Here is a 21,467-nt window from a genome sequence, read left to right on the forward strand (position 1 = left end):
TTCTACTTTGGCAATGTACGGGGTAGAGTCAGAAGCCTCAACATTCTCAAATTCTTGTTGCAGCACTGATTCTGCCACTTTTTTGTTTGAATGAATAGATGACTGACTCCTTGGTTTTGAGGGACAGTCTCTCACAAAGTGCCCTTTTTCTTTCCGCAATACATACACTGCCCATGCACTCCATGAGCTTCTTTTCCTTCTTTGGAAAGAGGAGACCTTACTGCTCCCAAGCCCATGGGTTTGGTACTGGTCTTATTATCTATATGGGTTCTTCTAAACCCTCTCTCAAACCCCCCATCTGGTCTAGCTCCTCTTTTTTATCACCTGTTCTTTCTGTCACATGATGATCTAATCGAAGAGTAAGATCCATTAAATCATTACAACTGGTTCGTTGAGGGTCGATTTGGGGCAACACATCTTTCATGTCATCTCTAAGCCCTTGATAATACAGATACATTGTCTTTTCTGGCCAAGTGGTCTCTGAAACTAAGCGATTAAAAGTTGTCAAATAAGTCACCAATTCTTTGTTGCGTTGTCTCAACTCCATTATCTCTCTATCAGCACTAAAAGTCGTGGTCCGTCTATCGATTACAGGTTTGAATTCAGAATGAAAAATATTCCAATCAGACACAAGGGGGTCATTGTTTAGCAACAAAGGTACTGTCCTATTAGCCACATCTCCTGCTAAGTACGTGATGGCAAATGTCACTTGTGAATGATTTGTAGGAAACAAATCAGGTTTACACAAGAAATGCAACATAACCTGAGTTAGGAACACTTGTACCTTATGTGGATCTCCGCCATATATCTTTAGGGTGGCTAAGGGTATGAGTGAAGGTAAGTAACACGTATCTTGGATGCAGTAGTAGAGACATCGAAATGGTTCTTCTGTTGTGTTTCGAATTTGTCCCTTAGCGCTACCGTTTCTGAACATGATGTAACTAACTCTTGTTGTACTACCACAAGGGCTTGTAATACATCTTCCAACATAGCCATAACTGTCAATCACTCTGATCGGGAGGAGTATAATCTCATGGGTGCGTAATTCTGTCAAGGACTCGCAATGGGGCAAGAAAACTCCACAGGATCAGAGCGACTAACAATATGGTCCACCTTTTGATATCTCCAAGTCTTAATACCAGGAAAGGCAAAGAGGTTTCGAGCAATCAAGTGAAGGAAAGGTTAGGAGGAAGAGAACAGCACGGAAAAGGAAATGAAATAAGATTAGCAAATGAAAGAACTCCTACTCTCATAAATTGTCACTAAAGTGTATCAGATTTACCTGAGTCTTAATAGAGGAATCACCTTTGTAACCTCCCTGTAATCTACACTCTTGTGATTACCACGCTTTAGATTCCCTATCTTTACCTGTAGATACAAAAATAAATAAGCTTGCAAGCCCATACTACATGGTTCAGAACAACTGATCAAGATAATCGCAAATGTTACTCATAAATACCCAAACAAGAAAAGAAAGAAAAGGTTTCTGTAAATCTTTTGGAAGAGTTCCTCATCAGATTGTAAACGAAAAGTATTTCATGATCAATGCTGCCACCATTGACATAATATTCCTTGGTTCATCATCATCACTAGTTCAGTCGTTTACTTGACTTTGGTAAGCAATTAATTCTCATTGCATTTGTTCCAGAAGCAAAAATAATCAAAAGGACAGAAAATAAGCAAGCCCAGTTGCTTTACCTCAAGCACTGCATGTACGATAACCAAAGTCTCCTCCTATAAATCCCCCATGATCCTTCTGAACTCCTCATTTCCTCCCTATGCATCATGAAACTTGTAGTCCATGCAAACTTTGTACACTAAGATGCTTGAATCCTGCCAGAAACTGCAGCCCTCATCCTCCTGGACCTCTTGGCTGCCTTCAACACCATCTCCTGCCACACCCTCTGCGCTTTCTCCACAATGCCAGCATTTGTGACAAAGCCCTAGAAAGGATCCGCTCCTTCCTCACCTGCGGAACACAGAGTCAGACTTCTTCTGTTTCATGCAGATACCACAGAGATCAGCTGCAGAGGGCCTCAGGGCTCCTCCCTGAGCCCCACCCTCTTCAACATCTGCATGGCCCGCTTGCAGCCATCGTCAGAAACCATGGACTCAACATTGTCTCCTATGCCGATGACACCCAGCTAATTCTCGCCCTCGCCGGCGACCCCATAGCCGCCAAGAACAACTTCCACAACGGGATGAAGGTAGACACCACCAGGATGAAGGAAAGCTGTCTCAAGCTTATCTCAGACAAGTCCTTGATTCTGGGCTCCACTCCCTCTGCCTGGGATGACTCCTGGTGGCCCCTAGCGCTCAGAACTCCCCTACACTCATGAACCACGCATGAAACCTCAGCATCAACCTGGACTCCTCGCCCTCCATGAACCACCAAATCAAATCCCATGTTGCCCTCCTGCTTCCACATGTTCCACGTGCTTATACAGATCTTCAAGTGGATCCCCGCTGAGTCCAGAAAAATGGTCACACATGCACTCGTCAGCAGCTGACTCGACTACAGGAATGCACTCTACACCTACATCACCCAGAAATTCCTGAAGAAACTGCAGAATATTCAGAGCGCATCCGCCAGACTCATCCTGAACATCCTCTGCTGCAGCAGCATCACCAGTCACCTTAGAGACCTCTACTGGCTCCCAGTCAACAAAAGAATCAGGTTCAAGCTCCTCAAACACACCTACATAGCACTCCACAACGCCGGACCTGCATACCTCCACCACTGCCTCTCCTTCTACACACCCACCAGACACCTCCGCTCCACCCAACTGGCCCTAGTCACCATACCAGACATCTGCAAAACCTCTGCTGGATGAAGATCCTTCTCCTACCTCGCTGCAAATACATGGAACACCATGCCTCTACACCTCAGGCAATCACCGTTACTGCCACAATTCATGAAGGACCTCAAGACTTGGCTCTTTGAATGAAACGCCGCCCCCCGCCCACCAACAGAGCTTTGAGACCCGTTCGGGTGAGTGGTCACGCTATACAAGTACCTTGAATGATTAATTGATTGACACATTTAAAGTCTAGCGTTTGGTTCTTTTAGGCCTTTTTACGTAAGGTAAGCTCATGCAGAAAAGGACCATTTGTCAGTGGATTCTAGACTACATGAAAATCTGCTATGGACTGGCCAAAAAGCAGTCTCTAAAGGAATGTGTGCTCATTCCACCAGGGTAAAAGGTGCTACCACTGTGTTGGCACACGGAGTTCCTCTTCTGGACATCTGACAGGCGGCTATGTGGGTGTCACTCCATACATTCATGAGCACTTCTGTCTAGGCAGCCAGGTTTTCCGAGAGGGCCATTTCACCTGCTTGGTCCTACACAAGTTTTTGGTATGTGCCAATTCACAGGCCCACCTTGTAATAGATACTGCTCTCTTATCTATCAAAAATGTGAGGTTTCTGCAGTTAAACGTCTCCATTAGAAGAACCAGTTACTTACCTGCAATGACGCTCTTTCATATACAGACTACCTAACTGCAGATTTCTCACTGACCCTCCCATCCTCTTCATTGTGTGACTTAGACTCTATCCTTTAATAAGGGCTCAAGATCCCAAGTCTAGCACACTGGACAAACCCAATTTGATTTTGAGGCTCTGTGTCTGTGGGCGCCAACAACAACCGGAATCAGCATGCGGGGTGTGCGCTTCTATGGGCCATTTGTTTGAATATCTTTTATTTGTTTTCAGTGCGTATTCACAGTACATTTCAGAATAATAAACAAGAAATACAACATGTCATCCCTTAATTTTACAAAGGCAGTCAGAGGTAATGACAGTGCACTATGGGACATTGATCACACATTATGTCACTTAAGGCTAGAATGTTCTCAAGGGTATGTTATTCGCAAGGATAAATCACATTCCTATGAAGCAATTGGCTCGTAATGGAGAGGGACAATATAGTAGGCAACAAGAAATCATAATAATCCCCGAGGCGTAGCCTGGACAAATGAAGGTGGTATGTGTGATGGAAAAGACTTTAGAGAGTGCACATCCGCGTAGTTTAGTTAGCGATGCGACCTGGGGTCTACGGATGTGATGCAAAGTGGCATGACTCTTCGGTTACCTGTCTCCTTCAGTCCATATCCAACAACAGTCATGGGGCGTACCGCCCAAGATGATCCTGTAAGTAGATGCTGTGAAGTAGAAAGCAAATGACATCTAATACAATATTCAAAACATCTTAACAATTGTGTCAAATGGAAAAACTATCGTGACACTGGAACGTAACCAACAGAGGAGAGGGGAGAAAGATTGAAGTAAAGAGAAGAAGGACAACAAAACTGAAAAAAGAAAAAGGAGAAGCAGAAGCAGAGAAATAAAGAGATAAGAAGTGTGTCCATATGCAGTTATGGACATGTGCATTCGGTTCCGGGGAAAAGTTAGTGTGGGGGTGTGGGAGGCAAGAGTCCAATGTGGTGCGGGTCTCTTAGTAGGAGGGGGGGGTCAGCCCGTCATGGCAAACAGGCATCAAGCCCTCTGTACTGAGGGGGATAGGGTCACTATAGTGTGGGTTAGTAGCGTTACCACGTGGCGCAGTTACAGTATATTACATGCGTGTACGAGGCATTAAGTAACCGTGGGGGTATATAGCTCTCTGCCCGCCCATTTCCCAGGCTGGGCCTGGAGGGGAAAATGTCTAAGTAACCCCTTGATCAAGACACGCCTGATGGAAAGACTTCAGGGTATCATCCCAAAGCTGCGCAATGGGGAACATTCTCAGTCCCGCCATCTCCTCCCTGTGAAGGGTAGTGCTTTCCGCTCTCGCCCAATTATCAAAAGAGGTACACCAGTGCCTTGCGCGTGGGGCTCACAGCTCTTCCAGCTTTAGTGAGTAGTCTCTTAGCCGTGATGAGCCCTACATCCCAGAATCTAGCAGGGACTTTGTTATGTTTCGTTCTCTTAAACAGCCCAGTAGACATGCTTCCCCATGTGTGCTGCAGGTCCTCGCCAACACCCCTCGCCAGCAGAGTCGTCGCTGTGTGCCAATACGTTTGTATGCTGGGACAGGTCCAGAGTATATGGAGGAGATCCGCACCAATCAGTGAGCATCAGGGACACGCAGAAGTGGTAACTGCAAAGTATTTATTTATTTTATCTGGTGACAGGTACGCACGAGGTAATATATAAAATTGAAAACGTTTGAAGCGGGAGTTGCACGGAATGTTAACGGGGCCAGCCAGCACTACTGCCCATTCCTTATCCGTCCACTCCCGTCCCCTGTCTACTGCCCATTTGCCTCGCAGCGGTTGGGTGCAGCACTGCGTGTGTGTCAAGAGAGCCTGCGCCAGCCAATGGACCACATGGGAGCCATTTCCCATGGCATGCAAGTATTGCACTAAGAGGTGTGTCTGTAACTCCTCAGGGATGTCTCCCCAGGCCCGTACGAATGTGCGTATGAGAGATGCATGCAAGAGAAACTGCCCGGCTGGAAGGCCCGTGTCTGTAGCTAGTGTCTCAAAGGTGACCAGGGCACCGTCTGCATACAAGTCTCCCATCATGTCCACCCCAGCCTGTGTCCATCTCTCCAGCGCAGCCTCCACCACCACCCGCCGTCCAGGGGTGTTCCCAACAGCGGGAGCACCGGGGCATAGGACTTCACCGCGCGGGTGAGTTTCAGACTACGTATATAACATTTGCGAGCCACCGCCAGGTGTAATTGCGGCGGGCAGGGAGTTTTGGTCAAGGGGTAGAACAATGCGTGAACCTGCGTGTGGGTCCAGACAGTAACGTCCGTAGCAGTATCACACAGCCATCCGGCCACCCATTGCTGCGCCGCTAGATAATAAAGTTCCTGATTGGGAACTGTAAGGCCTCAGGCGTCTGTAGGCGTGTAGAGTTTCGTTAGTGCTACGCGGGGTCTCCCAGCATTCCATATAAGGTTCCTGATCGTAGTTTCCAGCTCCCGAAAAATACAAGTCGGGACATACACTGGGATATTAGCATAATAATACAATAATAATAATTGGGAAAACTATCATTTTTATCAGTGTGACATGGCTGGGCACATTGAGGGGAGGAGTCTTCCAAAAGGCCGTCTGTGACTGTAAGGAGGAGACCACTCGCACCAAGTTACCCTCTAGTACATCAGGCAGGGCTCTATAGATGTAGATTCCGAGATATCGGAACGTGGTGGGGTACCAAGTGAGCCTTTCATTGTCACATTCCCGCGTGTCCGGGCTGAAGGAGTACACTCCAGATTTGGACCAGTTAACCCCGAGCCCCGACATAGCCTCAAAAGTGCGAAAGGTGTCAGACTGTGTCAGCGGCAAGCAGGTCAGGTCCCTGATGACGTACAAGAGTAGGCCGTTGGCATATAAAGAGACCGTGTGTAGGCCATCCGCTAGGGGGATCTCCCACTCTAAGCCCTGCGCTCTTAGTAGTGCAGCGAGAGGTTCCATCGCCAGTGAGAAAAGTAACGGGGACAGGGGACATACCTGTCTAGTGCTTCTTTTGACTCGGATGATGTCAGACAGCAGTTTACCAGTGCGTACTCGCACCTTAGGTTTCTGGTACAATAAGCCCACCATATCAACATAGTCGTCTCCAAGGTCATATTTCCTCAATACTGCCCTGAGGTAAGGCCACTCTACAGAGTCGAAAGCCTTCTCGAGATCTAGCACTAGACACCCTGATCGGGGCCACTGCAGCGTAGCATAACTTTGCACTCTAAACAGTCGCCGGATATTATGGGAGGTGCTGCGAGTGGGCACAAAACCATTTTGGTCGCTATGCACAAGGGCGGGTATCAAGGGGGCCAATCGCTGAGCCAATGTGGACGCAAGTATCTTGTAATCAGTGTTCATAAGGGTCAGCCGTCGATACTAGCCCAAATGCGTGCAGTCTCTACCAGGCTTCGGGAGGGAAATGAGGTTGGCTTCATTCAACGTAGGGGGGAGGGAGGAGTCCTCAGCAGCTGCTGTGTACATCCTCAACAGTACAGGGATCAAGATATCTGAGTAGGCTTTAAAAAACTCAGCAGGTAGCCCGTCTGGGCCTCGGGACTTGCCGTTAGATAGGGCAAAAATGGCTCCAAGTCATCCCGTTGTACGTCGTCTAACCCTGGCAGTGTTATATCAGAGAGATATTCAGTGATATCCACGAGGGGGACCTGCTACTGAGAGCACTATAATGTTCGGTAATGGTCTACGAAAGCCACGTGTATTCTGTTTTGCGAGTATACCACATCGGCTCGGCCAGTGCGTGTCGCTGCCACAGTCATCGCCCGGTCCTCCTGTTTGATCAGCCAGGCCAACAGTTTTCCGGGCTTGTCACCTAGATGACGTGTGTGTGCCGAATGGGCCACGTAATTAAGATGACATAGCCTTTCTAGCAAACGTGTATGTTCTGCGCGTGCCTCTAGCAGCGACTCATCATCGCCCTCCACCGCCTCCTGCTCCCTTTGAAGTAGGTCAGCCTCGATATGTGTCAGTTCCCCCTCCAATTGTTTCTGCATGTTAGCCTGTGAGCCCAGACAATGGCCCCTAATTATAACTTTAAATGCGTCCCACTCAATTTGGGGGGTGGATGCATTGCCATTATGCTCTTCAAAATAGGGAGCAATTGTGCATAAAGGGAGTTACGAAAAGGAGCGTCAAGGAGCAGAGCTGGTTGTAGCCTCCAAGTGGGTATAGGTGGATGTGGATGTTCCCACGCCAACTCCAGTACATGCGGGTTGTGATCAGAATGGGTGCAGCCCACATAATAAGAGTCAGTAACATGGGGGAGTAATTCACTTGACAACATATACCGATTCAAACGTACATGCAATGTGTGTGCGCCTGAGTAATAGGAATACATCTTAGTGGTAGGGTTGCGACTCCGCCAAGCATCATGTAAATCCCACTGCAAGGCCCAGTTTATAAAGACTTTCATGGCCCCTTGCACAGGAGTGCCAGACCCAGACAGGGGCGGAAAAGAGTGGTCCAATGCAATGTCAAGAATGCAATTATAATCGCCTCCCAACACCCAAGGGACCCCATGCCAAGGCTCCAAGTCCACAGATAGCTGCGCAAAGAAACCTCCCTGATCCGTGTTAGGGGCGTACAGTGAAGCCAAGACTACAGGCTGTCCATCCTGCTTACCGTGAGCTATCACGAATCTACCCTCCGGGTCTATGCAGGAGTGTGAGACTGCAAAGGAGGTCCCGGGCCTCACCCATAACAGCGTCCCACGAGCGTAGGATGAATATCCTGTGGCATAGAGTTGCCCTCGCCACCTACGGCGTAGCGTTTGTGCTTCCGCGCCGTTCAGATGCGCCTCCTGTAGGAGTGTGATATGAACATGATGCAGTTTAAGGTAGGAGTAAATCTGGTACCTGCGTGATGGTGTATGCATGCCTCGTACATTCCACGTGCATATTTTTATCGCTGACATTCTATTATCTTAAGTAACCCACTACCCTCACCCCGCCACGACCCATAGTAGGTTGCCACTCCTGCACTCCCAGCGCTCCCCACAGTGAATTGCCAAAGACACATCAATAAGTACTTGCAATAATTGTGCAACATAATGAAAAAATTGCGATCCAAACAATGCAATGAGCCATAAAAAACATAACAAGTAAAGACTGCCAAAAGATCGACTGCTGAACATGCCGCCGTCCAAACTCTCTAATGAGATAGTTAACGTTTAAATCCAGGGGGGTCGCTGTGCAATAGGCACGGCTATGTTGCTGAAGAAGCAGAAGAAGCTTCTCTCTCCCCAGGCAGCTCGAACCAGCCATAGCTGATATAAAATGTTCCAGCTAGAAATTGCACTGCTCGCCGAATACACCCCACTTAGACTGAGGTGCCATCTGGAAGGCCAATCTGGCCCTGTCATCCCCATCCAGTCAAGACGACATCAGCTGGGCCATGGCAGTTAGGGGCACTGGAAAGTCTCCGCCAGTACAGTGTCTCCGCGAAGGTCAATCACCAAAAGTCAGTACTCACTGCGTCTCACGCCAATGGCCAAGCGTCCAGGAGGTGTCCGTGATCCGGGTGTTGTCAAGGCCGGGGCCAAACCGGAGCTCGGAGTTGCAATGTGACAAAGGCATTGCAAATCAGGCGAACAGTGTCTGGCAGCGCGATTATCCAGTCAATGAAGCAAGTCAGCCGTTTGCGGTGTGACATTCGGTTGTTCCGTGGACATCTGGGAATCAGGCAATCCATAGATAGCCTTATCCTGCTTGGCAGGTCTCGCGGACTGGCATCCAGAGCAGTATCTGTGGTTGGGGAGCAGCTAAGTTCCGCCACCATTCGGAGGGCATCCTGCTGTTCACTATGAATAAATTCCGCAGGCGGGCTGATATCTGCCGCCACCCGTGTCCGGCGGGTCAGAGACGGCCTGTTCCTGCGTCGTTGTCGTGATCCACGTGTGCGCTGCAGTGTTGAAGGCCCCGGATCTGACGGTACGTCGCGGCCATTCGACTGTCCTACCATGCCTCAACCTCCTCCGGGTTGGCAAAGAAATGCATTTTGTCCTGCGCTATCACTCTCAGTCTTTCAGGGAAGAGGAGAGAGTACTTGAGGCCCAGTTGGCGTAGACGCTGTTTTACGGCAAGGAAGGAGTGTCTCTGGCACTGAACCTGGATCGTATAATTGGGGAAGAACATTATTTTGGCATTGTCAATGCGGACATCTTGAAGCTGTCTGGTTTCGCGCACGATGGAGTAGCGATTGCGATAGTTCAATATCCGAAGGAGCAGTGGTCGAGGATTGGACCCTGTAAGAAGCGGCCTCGTCGGCACGTGGTGTGCCTGCTCCACGACAAAGTGAGGCGATAGCGTGCCTTCTGGTAGCAGGGCCTTCAGCCAGTTCTCCATGTGCATTGGAGGCTCCTTCTCCTCCCATCGTTCCGGCACACCTACGATTCTCACATTATTTCTCCGTGCCCGCCCTTCCGCATCCTCGGCACGGGCTTCTAAGAATTGGACCCTATTGAGAAGGTCTTGTACCTGTTTATCAGCCTGAGTGACCCGGGGTTCAAGATCCACCACAGCACCCTCCAGAGTAGTGGTGCGTTCCGCCAGTTTCTTATGGTCGGCGCGCAGGTGCGTGAGATCAATTGCGACGCTGTCTTTTTTGGTCTCCAGAGAGGTGCGGGTGAGCTGGACTGATTCCTCCAATCTCTCCGTAGCAGCTAGCATTGAGTCGAGTTTGGCCGCCGTCTGGTCGGTGTCTGCAGGTTTCGTGGTCTTGTCCATTTTCCCCTTCAGTTGCGCGCCTCCCGTGCCAGTCCGTGCCCTAGTAGCCCCAGACATGAGAAGTGCGGTGGGTGGAAAGCTTGCACCTTCGACAGCAACGGCCAGCGGCCGACGGGTCCGCAGCTGGTGGCACAGGTAGCGCGGGTAGAGGGGTGCACAGTTGCGGGGGGTTGCAGGGGAAAGCGCTTCACCTAGAATGGCAGTCGCACCTCTCCTCAACCCCTTGCCTCCGGCTAATGGGCAGTCAGGATTGGAGGGTGTCCGTGCCTTCCCCGAGGGCCGGGCGGTGAAGTACTCAGTTCCCGGCAGTGGTCTCCATCTGCGGCAGCGCAGACATCCACAATAAGCCAGAGTCAGTACCCCGGGGCAGCCCTGGGGTATGCAACCGGTGGCATCGCCGCACAGGCCCCAGTTGGACAGCGCCCCCTCCGCTCCTCACCGCAATCCGCGCCAACCGGCGGCTCTGCTCCGCGATGATCAACGTTGGGCGCTCCGGGCTGGCACCTTGTGCAGGGGCACAACTCTCAAAGATCGCGGGCCCCCAAGATGGAGGACAGCCCAGCGCGTGGCCCAAGTTCAAATGCAAGCACTCCGCTTACCAGGCTGCACCTCGGCGCCCAGCTGACAGACTCAAGTTCCGGCCTCTCGTAAATGGGCCTGCCACCGCTGCAACCACCGCCGACCGCGCCGGGCATGCACTCCGCCCGGGGCACAAATTTTCAGGTTCTTGGGCCCCCAGGATGGGCGACAGCTGGATGTGTGGACCAACTTCAATGCTCCTCCGGGTCGCAGCGGCAATCGCCTCCACTGGGTTCAGTGCCCCCAGGCAGTCATGGTCACTCCGCCCACTAGGCCGCGCCTCGGGGCCCGGCGCGCAGACACAAGCCCCGGCCTCGTTTAGATGGGCCCGCCGGGCAGGCAGCTGGATGTGCGGCTGAGTCGCTCTGGAAGACCTCGGCACGGTCAAAAGCTCCTGTTCAGCCCCAAAATCAGCAGGGTGGTGGTCGACAGCCTGATATCGGCTCGCCTGAAGTTGTAGCTGTTGGCGGATAATTTTAACGGAGTAATGGCCTGGGGAAGGGGAGCTCGGGTCGGAGCTCTACCCTAGTGCGTCCGTCTCCATTGCGCTTCTATGGGCCATGCATACCATTTCTACAGCAAAACAACATCAGTATGGATCCGCATGTCAACACCTACTGGTGTGCAGAGGTACTGCTCAAACATTTCTGGATCCATTCTGTGGAAGCTGCGGTTAGGCACAATCTCTACCAGAGAGAACATTAACAAAGATAAGTAATCTGTTAGTTTCTCATCCTTTTGTTGGTAGATTCTTGCATCATTATAGAAAATCACATCAGAGGGGCATAATATAATGCAATTTGTTTATGAGTAAGACAACTAAACCCCAATATTTACCTTTCTTGAAAAGCTTGATATTTAGAATGGGACTACATCTTTTATACTTACAAGTTAATGGAATATTAGATGTATGCGAAATGCAGATTGTTGATATTAATAAGATATCACCTCTGAAAAGGCTTCTTTTTGTTTGAACTCTATTGAGTTCTTGAGTCATTCTGTCTTCTCAAACAGCAAGGCCACAGACACAGATTTAGTTAGTAGAATGTACCTCATGCAGCTTCTATTATGGTGTGCATTATTGTTTCAATTACCAGACTACAAAACTTTAATCTAAATTAGTCTGCAACCACTTATTTATAAACGTTCTCTCACACTAACCTCACATACCAAAGGCCTAGACATTGTAGGCTTGCTACACATCAATCCCAACCCGTGTCTGCATCCTTTTTGCTTCTCTGTAACAAGCCTGTAATACATATGCATAAATATTCTTCCTCGTTGTAGCTACAACAATCCTTCAATTGGGACCCTCAGACCTAAAGGTAAATGGCACCTCTTTATACAAGGACATTGAATGCCTCAGCAAGAGTAGCCATGATTCAAGATTGCAATTAGCAAATGATGACCAGTATCTGGCTTAGGTTGGGAGGTCACAAATCTTCTCAACCATTGACCTCACCAGTGCATTTTGTTGTTGCCCTATTTAAATGCCTGCCCAAAATATAGGTGCAATTATAGTTTTGTTTTACAATTGTTTGCATGGATCTGAAACCTGAAAGGGGAGAGGAGTTGGCCTAATTGCAAGGGCAGTCGACCTAAAATCTGGGAAACCGGGTTCGAGTCTACGCAAGGACACCCAACATCCTGTGATTCTGGCCAAATCAGTTAATCTCAGCCTAACAAAAACAAGCATTGGAAATGCAATAGGTCTCGCATTAGAAAAGTTGGAGCTATTGGTCTTGTAAATGTTATAATTTGTTAACTCATGTTTATGTTTTTATAATAGCAAATGTATTAATTTTGTTATTGTAAATGCCAATATTTATAGAATTTGCAAATGTGACACCTATTGCATTATTGAAGCTACATGTTTATTTTTTCACTGACGTACATGTATTGATATGACAAATCCTAATGGCTTTTAAATGTTATAAATAATTAATAATTACATAATATTTTTGTAATGTATAATGACACTACCTTAAAAAAAAATTCTGTGAGAAGATTATGTGTAGCTTATTTTAATTTTTTTTTAAATGAAGATTAAAAGTGTAATAATAATTTTTTTTGTACTGTTGTAATAAAGTTTTAAACATTGATACATTGCATTTTTGCTGAGAACTGGGACTTAGGGAAAACCCTTGACAGCATATTTCACACGTTATATATTTCACAATGGCACGAAACAGCATATTTATAAAAAGTGTGTCAGCCGTGAGCCGTAGCGAGGTTAGATAAATGTTTGATGGGAAAGGTCTCTGGAGAAATCGCATTTTTAATCAGAATGTAATGATGGCGCAACAGAACACTTTCTTCCAGACGGACCAGGTCTGCATTTAGCACGTCGCCTGGGGTCACAGAAACGGTGAGAAAGGCAGAGGCGGGAAAACGAGAAAGAACACTGGAATAACAGAGAGAAACAAGTCTGATGATGCGAGGCACAAGTGAATAGAAAAGGCGCACCGCGCGATGCGTGGGCAGAGAGGAGGCAGGCGCTGGAGAGGGAGGGGGTGGGCTGCCTGCAGCTCGAGCGACCATATGGAGAGGGAGGGGGGTGGGCTGCCTACTAATGCGACGGGGTGGGGTGGGCGGGGGAGTGGAAGGGATTACTTTGAGGTGTGATGCCGAGGCTCCAGTGGGGGCAAGGGGCACAAAGCTCATGGCATTGCTGTGTGAGGGGCTCAGTTTCCCATTAAACACCTTTATTAAAGCCACTGACTGGAGTTTAGGTTGCTGAAGAGATTCCATAGTCGATGTCCGGTTTTTGTGGAGTGATGTCACAGGAGCCGGGACACTCACCACTCCAGCTGACACAGCTTCAGTTTCTGTCCGCCAATCGAGTAAAGCATTTCTTGTACCAGCCAATCTTCACCATTAAAAGTAAACACTTCACACAAAATCCATGTCAAATGCTAGACCGCACAGACTATGAATGCGTCAAATGCTGAGAATGGTTTCCAACATGCTAAGATGCTAGGAGCCAGCCGTGAACAAGAGAAAAGGAGATGAGAGAAAGGGTAGAGAAAGGTAGAGAGGGGAGAACGAAGACATGGAGTGAAAAGGGTGAAGGCAAGAGAAGTTGAGAGGAAGAAAGTGGGTGCGAGAAAAGATGGAAAGAGAAGTGGAAACGCGAGACACGGCCTGGCGGCCGTGAAAGTGAAAGTACGGCCACCCGGCCATGGGCAGTGAATAAATTAGGGGAGGAGAAATGCCGGAGGCAGAGCGCACGCTGGGGGAAGCTTGTGGGAGGGAGGCTGGTGGCTTTGATGTGCAGCATATCTTTAAACAGAAGTAATTGCTTTAGCCAAGCAATCAAATAAAAGTTAGTCAAGCGGAAAAAAGAGAACAGTTCTAACCATGAGAAGACAGTAATGCACGGGTGGCGACTGGGCTTGGGATTTTTCGGATTCTGCCTAAAACTCTGTGCAATTCAAAACCAGCTGTTAACGAGAGTGAGCAGGGCAACCTCGAAAATATAAAGCGGCATAGCGTACAGGTGTGGAGCAGCACAGGGACATACAAATCCCAGGCGGAATGAGAAGCGCGGCCTACGTGTCACGACGATAAAGCATCATTATTCTACCCACGAAGACAGCATTGCAATGGGCTACTCGTCTAAAAAGAAATGTAAATTAACGTTTGGAGGTTATTAAATAAAACACTACCTAGATAGCAATCAAACCGCTAGTCCATTTTTAAACGTAATCAGCACAGTTCTGAAAAAACACGGGAAAAGGGTGACATTTGAACATAAATTAACAGACTTCAGCTGCACCGGGCACTATGTGCATTTAAGCTTTAAATCTAAGCAGGCGCAGATCATTCTTCTGTTAAAATACGTAAGCAACACCTCAGATTATTACCTGTACATCTCCTGGAAAAACAAGTATTTACTTAAAGCGTGGACAACAGAAGAGGCACGATGTAAGCAGGAACAGAGAAGGGGTAGAGAAAATGAGATGAGAGAAAGGGTAGAGAATGGGAGAGAAGGGAGAACGAAGACATGGAGTGAAAAGGGTGAAGGCGAGAGAAGTTGAGAGGAAGAAAGAGGGTGCGAGAAAATATGGAAAGAAAGAAAGAGAAGTGGAAACGCGAGACACGGCCTGGCGGCCGTGAAAGTGAAAGTACGGCCGCCCGGCCGTGGGCAGTGAATAAATTAGGGGAGGAGAAATGCCTGAGGCAGAGCGCACGCTTGGGGAAGCTTGTGGGAGGGAGGCTGGTGGCTTTGATGTGCATTGTGCACGCACTTTTTTCACGGGCACAGCATCAAATCGCAGCCAATGGTTAAGCTCTGGTTAAGCCCCAATATCTCTCGCAAGCTCAATGCGCAAGCGCATTGACAGGCTCGACCTAAAAATGAATCTGTCTTTGTGTAACGCAACTGGTGCTCGTGTAAAGCGTGTTGATTCCCGATACCTTCGAGTCGAGTTTGCAATATATAAAACTCTGTAAAAAAGATAAAAGTAATCTAGGAAAAATTCCTGAGAAGAAAACCCATTTTTCAAGATGTAAATGGTGGGTTTTTGCATAGATCTTAAATAGCAAATATAATTTTGATATTAGCATGTAATTTTAAGGATAGACCGTTAACCTCTTATGTGAATTATTTTGATATTTCCCCCATTATGATTTGGACACAGTACCTCTTAAGAACTTCCATTTGTAGAAAGGAGTGAGTAAAGTGGCCCACCAAAGAGGATCTGAGGTACTGGGTTTTTCAGAACCGGTACTGATCCGGTAACCCAGCGGTGTCAGGGCAACACCCAAAGACCTCGAGTACTTTCCTGATTCAGACCACAGAAACACGAGTCTTCTAGGTGAAGTCAAAGATCGAATTTATTGGCTGCAACCAAGTAACAAGCGTCCTAGAAGTACAACAGCATGTATGTTCTCAGGAGACTGCTCAAAATTTCAGAACCAGGCTTCTCTTTTTATACAGTTTTTTAGACTTGGGGCAAACATTCTTAGATTTACAGTGCAAACATTCTTGGATTTACAGTGAGCTATTCACATATTTTCATTACAAAGAAAAAGCAAAGTCATGATGACAAGTCCATATTTAGTGTGTCCAGTTCGTGATCAATTACCCGACAAGGCCCAACATTTCCATCAGATATCGGTGTATCCTCAATAAAACCGGGCTCCTCCTCATCATAAAGCAAAAGAAGAGAAAAGAGCAGAGACAGGTGTGAGCAAGATTTGGGCAGGGTGTGTGTGCGATGGGAACAGTTTATGGCCTGTTGTGCTTTGATGCTATCTCATTCGGCCATTGGGAGAGAAACTGCCCAAACAGGTTTGGCTCGGGGCAGTGGCTTCAGCTTGGCCACAGAGAAGTCAATTAAGGTGTATGTGTCCTTTGATATCGAATTCAGCTGCAGTTACAAGCCTATGTGAAGGGCAACTCACAAAATGGCTGCCAAGCGCAAAATGGAACCTAGGGTGCAAAAACGAAAATGACGATTTCGAGGTGAAATCGTTACTTGATTATGACGAAAATGCTTGTGCATAGTGTACTAGCCATTATCGGTCTTTTGGTACCAAAATCGTTATGCTAGGACAAAGTTTGTTGCACGAGTCCAGAATTTTCAGAACTACAAACCCTCATTTTGCCCTTACATAGGCAATTTAACCTAATCTCATGCTAATCTGAGTCCAGGTCTATATTCCTAAAGTCATTGAGATGTTGCTGTAACATCATTCTGGTACTTAGTTCGTCTTTTGACACAGGCTTCCTTACACATGATGTAACACAGAGGCCACATATTGCAGGAGCACACTGCACGCACAGACAGAACAGGAAAAGAATGGCTAAGACCATCCCAATGACCATCAGAATTTTCCACCCCCAGGCAGATATCAGTTCCCAGAACCACCCCAGCAAGGACCAGTCTCCTTTGTCCACATGAATGGACTCAGAGATCTTATGCAGTTTGGAGATGGCCTGGTATACCGTTGGAGCGTTATCTGGAATGAATACACAGCAACTCGATTGGATCAGTTTACATACCCCACCTCGGTCTGCAAGTATGACATCTAATGCGACCCTGTTCTGAAGGGTCATAAGACGATCCGATTGGAGCTCAGCAGTCAAGTTACTAAGGGCACCAGCAGTTTCAATTACGGTGGATTCAACCACCCTTGCTAATTGCCTTATGTTTCTGCTGTTAACCATGGGCCCCCAAAACGGCAGAAAACCTTTTGTGAAATCTCCAAACTCCTGTTCCGCGGTGTCGTCTTTACTCACAACACCCCTAACTGTCCTTGTCCGATGGTAATCTGCCGCGCCCGTGTAGGTGGGAGGCAACAGGAACGAAACAAAACATGTGCCCGAGAAGTCAGGGGGCAACCATGTATAGGCTCTATCATGGCAGATGAAATAGGTACCCTTAGCTGCTAAAAACGAAGGGGAAGTCTGAGATGCAAAAACATACCTTTCAGTACAGACACTCTTCCCTAACTGAGCTCTGGGATTCTTGCCAGTATCTTGCAGACACAGATGACCCTGATGGGGTACAATCCAAATCGGGGAAGATCTCTTAGCTTGCTGTTTCCCCCTCAGAGTAGCTCCATATCCGGTCACGTTCCTTCCTATGTATACTAGTGTCTCATCTCTTGGAATAGTCTCATAAGAAATATCTTCCTTAATCATATCTACTATACCCTTAACTAGAGCACTATTCTTAGGATTGTCTGTTACAGAACGTAGGGGGTAGACTTCATGTGCATAAATGAACATTGTTCTGTATGCCCACACAGAACCATTGTGGCTGAATGGCAGGACCAAGTAAGGGATACCTTTATCCGTTGTGTGAGGCATAAGGCCACACACCCAACAGTTAGTCGTGTTCTTTACTAGTTGGTGTTGGTGCAAGAGCTGAATGAAGGAGTTATTAATGAACTCTAATCTCCTAGCTGACTCATGTTCAGGAGGGGGTTGAAAAGAATGTGAAGAAACAGTAGGAGGAGGTACGGGCGATGTAGTGGGTGCAAATGTCGTTTGTAAAGAAAATAATACATATCCTACTAAAAACATTATTGCACTGAATAACAGAAAAATGCATAATAATAAAAAACGTTTCTTTGTCATTAATCCACATATTCTGGCCTTAAAGTTCACAGTTTTGGCAGGTCTCTCCATTTTGAAAAACTCCATCCTCTCTATGCCGCTGCTCGCGGTGGGAGATTGATTCTGCTAAGGAGTGCTTCTGTTCAGTCCAGGGTAACTCCCTTAGGCCAACCAGAACTGTCGACCTAACCGTCTACAGCTGCACTCCAAAGACTGTGGCAACCGCGACCCTAGCAGCGGAACCCGGATGGCGGTTCGAAAAAACAAAAATGAGCAAGTTTCTCAGGTGGGAGAGCTGCGCTTTCAAAAATAGTACTTAGGGGGAAAAAAATGTATTAGTCCAATTTTATTAGTTCGTATTTCTCGGCCTCAGGTTATACCGTTGTTTTCCCTGTATTGTATGGTCTTGAAATAAGGCTTCAGGTTCTGTAGTGTCCAATTGGGCTGATGATGGTACGGCTGGTTGCAGAATATTGTCACTCTCTTGTTCTGTAATTGTTCCTTTCACAGGAGCATCACTGAAAGGGATGAACCTTGGTACAGATTCAGTCTCTGAGTCGGCGACACCCTCCTGGACCCACCGGTCATAGGGCAGAGGCAGGGGGATCCGTTTACAATGGATCCCGTGGATCCAGTTTTTCTTTCCCTCCACACGAACGGCTGATCTTGTGGAAAGAAGGACGAGGTGTGGGCCGGTCCACCTGGGCTGTTCGTTCTTTGTTCGCTGGAAGTTTTTCACCAATAGCCAGGATCCAGGGTCGATTTGATGGCCTGGATCTTCAGAGACCGGAGGCAGAGAGTCATGGACCTGTTGGTGTAAAACACGCAATTTAGCCGTCAATTCGTACAAATAGTCAAGCAAAACAGGGTGTTCAATCTCACTGAACCTGGTGGGTCTGGGTACCCCCCATATGTTGGCCGGACGGCCGAAAACAATCTCATAGGGACTAAGTTTTACTCTGGAATGCACTGTCATTCTGGTGGATAGGAGTGCTAAAGGCAGAGCGTCAGGCCATTTAAGACCAGTGCTCGCTTGAATCTTGGCTAGTGTTAGTTTTAGGGTGCCGTTGTAGCATTCTACTAATCCAGCTGATTGGGGGTGATTTGCAGCGTGGAATTTTTGTCTGATGCCTAGCCCTTCACACACTTCTTTCATCACTCGTCCCACAAATTCACTCCCATTATCACTCCAGACCATTCTAGGCATTCCAAATCTAGGGAAAAACTCTTTCACAAGGGCTTTCGCTGTGGACAAGGCAGTATTGTCCTTCTGGAGAAGGCACAGACAACAACGAGTACGTATTTTAGATTGTTGCACCTTTCCATGTGTATGAAATCTAGCTGCAAAACCTCAAATGGATACGTAGGAGGTGCAAAATGACCAGCTGGAGTTGGGGTTCCCCTACCAGGGTTGTGTTTCAAACACACCATGCAGTTCTTGACCACATTCTCTGCACATTTAGGTATTCCACTGTTCTGCCATACTGGAGCCAACAACTTACAAATCCCTTTCACACTGATGTGAGCCATTCCATGAGCCATAGTCACCACTGCAAGCACATACGCATCGGGCAGGCTTGAGCGAATTTTGCGGATCTCGCGTTCGCGAATTTTGCGGATTTGCGGATTCGCAATCCGCAAAATCCGCGAATTCCCGCGAATTTGCGGATTTTTTTTTTTTGTGTGTTCGCCCGTGTTTCTGCCAGTTCGCGAGGGTTTTGTACACTTTCGCAAATTGCGAACTTACCTGTCGGGTCGCAAGTTTCGCGAACTTGTTGTTTCTACGTGTCCAGCCTGTTTGGGACACTCTTCTTCATCACTGCCACTCTCTGTCACCACTGCCACTCTCTGACTACTCATGCCACCCTCTGGCCCACCCATGCCACCCTCTGTTTCATCACCACACCCTCTGGTTGTCCAGTGTACATTATTTTCGGCAAAGCAAAGCACACCTTCCCTGCCTCAAGTGACCTGAATTAATTTGGGGCTGATTCATGTGTCACAGAATATTTTTTTAGCTGGCACCTGCTTCCTTAGTGCGCCCTGATTAGTGATCTTTTGCACTTGCTAAGTGCTTTCATTGTTGCAAAATTAGTTACAACACCTGCCCTGCCCCAACTGACAATAATGAATTAGGGGCTGATTAATGGATTTTAACTTCCAGCCTGGCTCCTGCTTGTCTCCCTTAGCTGTAATTCAGGACCTTTGTGGCATATGTGTAACTATTCTGAGGTTCAGAGCAGGGTCACATAATAGTTTCAACTGGCAACTGAACTCTGGAGGGGCCCCTCAGGAAGCACTCCAGGAAATGGCTACTAATGATGAGCCTGAACTTTTGAACCTGGTAAGTAGTTACTTTCAGTTTTGCTAAGATCGTATTTCTGCAATTTTGCACTTATTCGCGGGGCGCGAACTCACGCGAACAGTGCGAGCAGTGCGAGCAAAATCCGCTGCTCGCGGATTTGCGGATTTTGCGGGAAATTCGCAAATCTCGCGGATTGCGGATTTCCCGAAAATCCGCAAAATCCGCGAGCGGAACGGATTTTCCGCCCAAACCTAGCATCGGGTAGCAGCCATCTCTGATGCTCTGACAATTCGACCCAACAGCCATTCGCATCCAATCTACCCTTGCTTTCTCTCCATTCATTCACCTCTTTCTCAGTGGCCTCGGATTGTATAGACTTCACACTCTCAATCGTGTCCAAACACATGCCAACATCACCAATCCATCTCGCAGGGCCTGCAACATACATTCGACTCATTACACTCCTTGCAGTTTCTTTCGCCACTTCATCCGCAAATGCATTTCCACGACCAACATCATCAGTCACCTTCTTGTGAGCACTACATTTTACAATCGCAACTTGTAGAGGCAAGGTCAGTGATTCGAGAAGCTCAGTAACTAGCTGCCATGCTGTATCTTTGCACCATGCGAAGTCAGGAACCCACGTTCACGCCACAAACCTCCAAAACTATGAGCCACGCCAAACGCATACTGACTGTCAGTGTACACATTTACTTTCATTCCTTTTGACAACACACACGCTCTTGTAAGTGCAATCAATTCTGCTGCTTGAGCGGAGTTATGTGGAACACGTGCAGTTTCAACGACTGCATGCAAAGTGGTGACAGCATATGCTGCAGTCGTGTCCCCATTCGGAAGCTTGAAGCATGAACCATCCACCCATAAGGTACCATCACATTCAGAAAGAGGAGTGTCTTGGAGGTCTGTTCTCCCTTTTGTTTCTTCTTCTTTTCTAAGAAAACAATTGTGTTGCTCTTCAGTACTCTCTGTCTCAACTTGAATTGGCAGCAACGTGGCTGGGTTTAATGTGCTGTATCTCTTGATGTGCACATGGCTTGCTAGCAAAGTTAGTTCGTAACCAGACAATCGAGCACTAGTTAAGTGCTGTGTCTTGGTTCTGTTTAACAACGTGTCCACTGCATGTGGAACCATTACCACTAGCGTGTTATTCATCACTAAACCAGCCGACAGTCGAATAGAAACAGCTGCTGCGGCTGTGGCTCTTAGACAACTTGGCAACGCCCTAGCTACAGGATCCAAAGTTGACGAAAAATATGCACATGGACGCTGCTTGTCTCCA

The 21,467-nt window shown here is 47.6% G+C and overlaps 2 protein-coding genes across 2 annotated transcripts in view; one reads left to right on the forward strand and one right to left on the reverse strand.

The window, feature by feature from the left end:
• LOC147709124 (uncharacterized) overlaps window positions 1-21,467 on the forward strand; it is a 3,078,084-nt gene that overhangs the window by 1,949,785 nt on the left and 1,106,832 nt on the right. The gene's annotated exons all lie outside the window — the stretch shown is intronic.
• Window positions 16,438-17,445, reverse strand: LOC147709126 (syncytin-1-like). Its single transcript, XM_086925438.1, has one exon. The coding sequence runs from the start codon at window positions 17,443-17,445 to the stop codon at window positions 16,438-16,440; it is 1,008 nt and encodes a 335-aa protein (XP_086781564.1).

This window comes from Lissotriton vulgaris, chromosome 6 (assembly GCF_964263255.1).
Source record: "Lissotriton vulgaris chromosome 6, aLisVul1.2, whole genome shotgun sequence".
NCBI classification, from domain to species: domain Eukaryota; kingdom Metazoa; phylum Chordata; class Amphibia; order Caudata; family Salamandridae; genus Lissotriton; species Lissotriton vulgaris.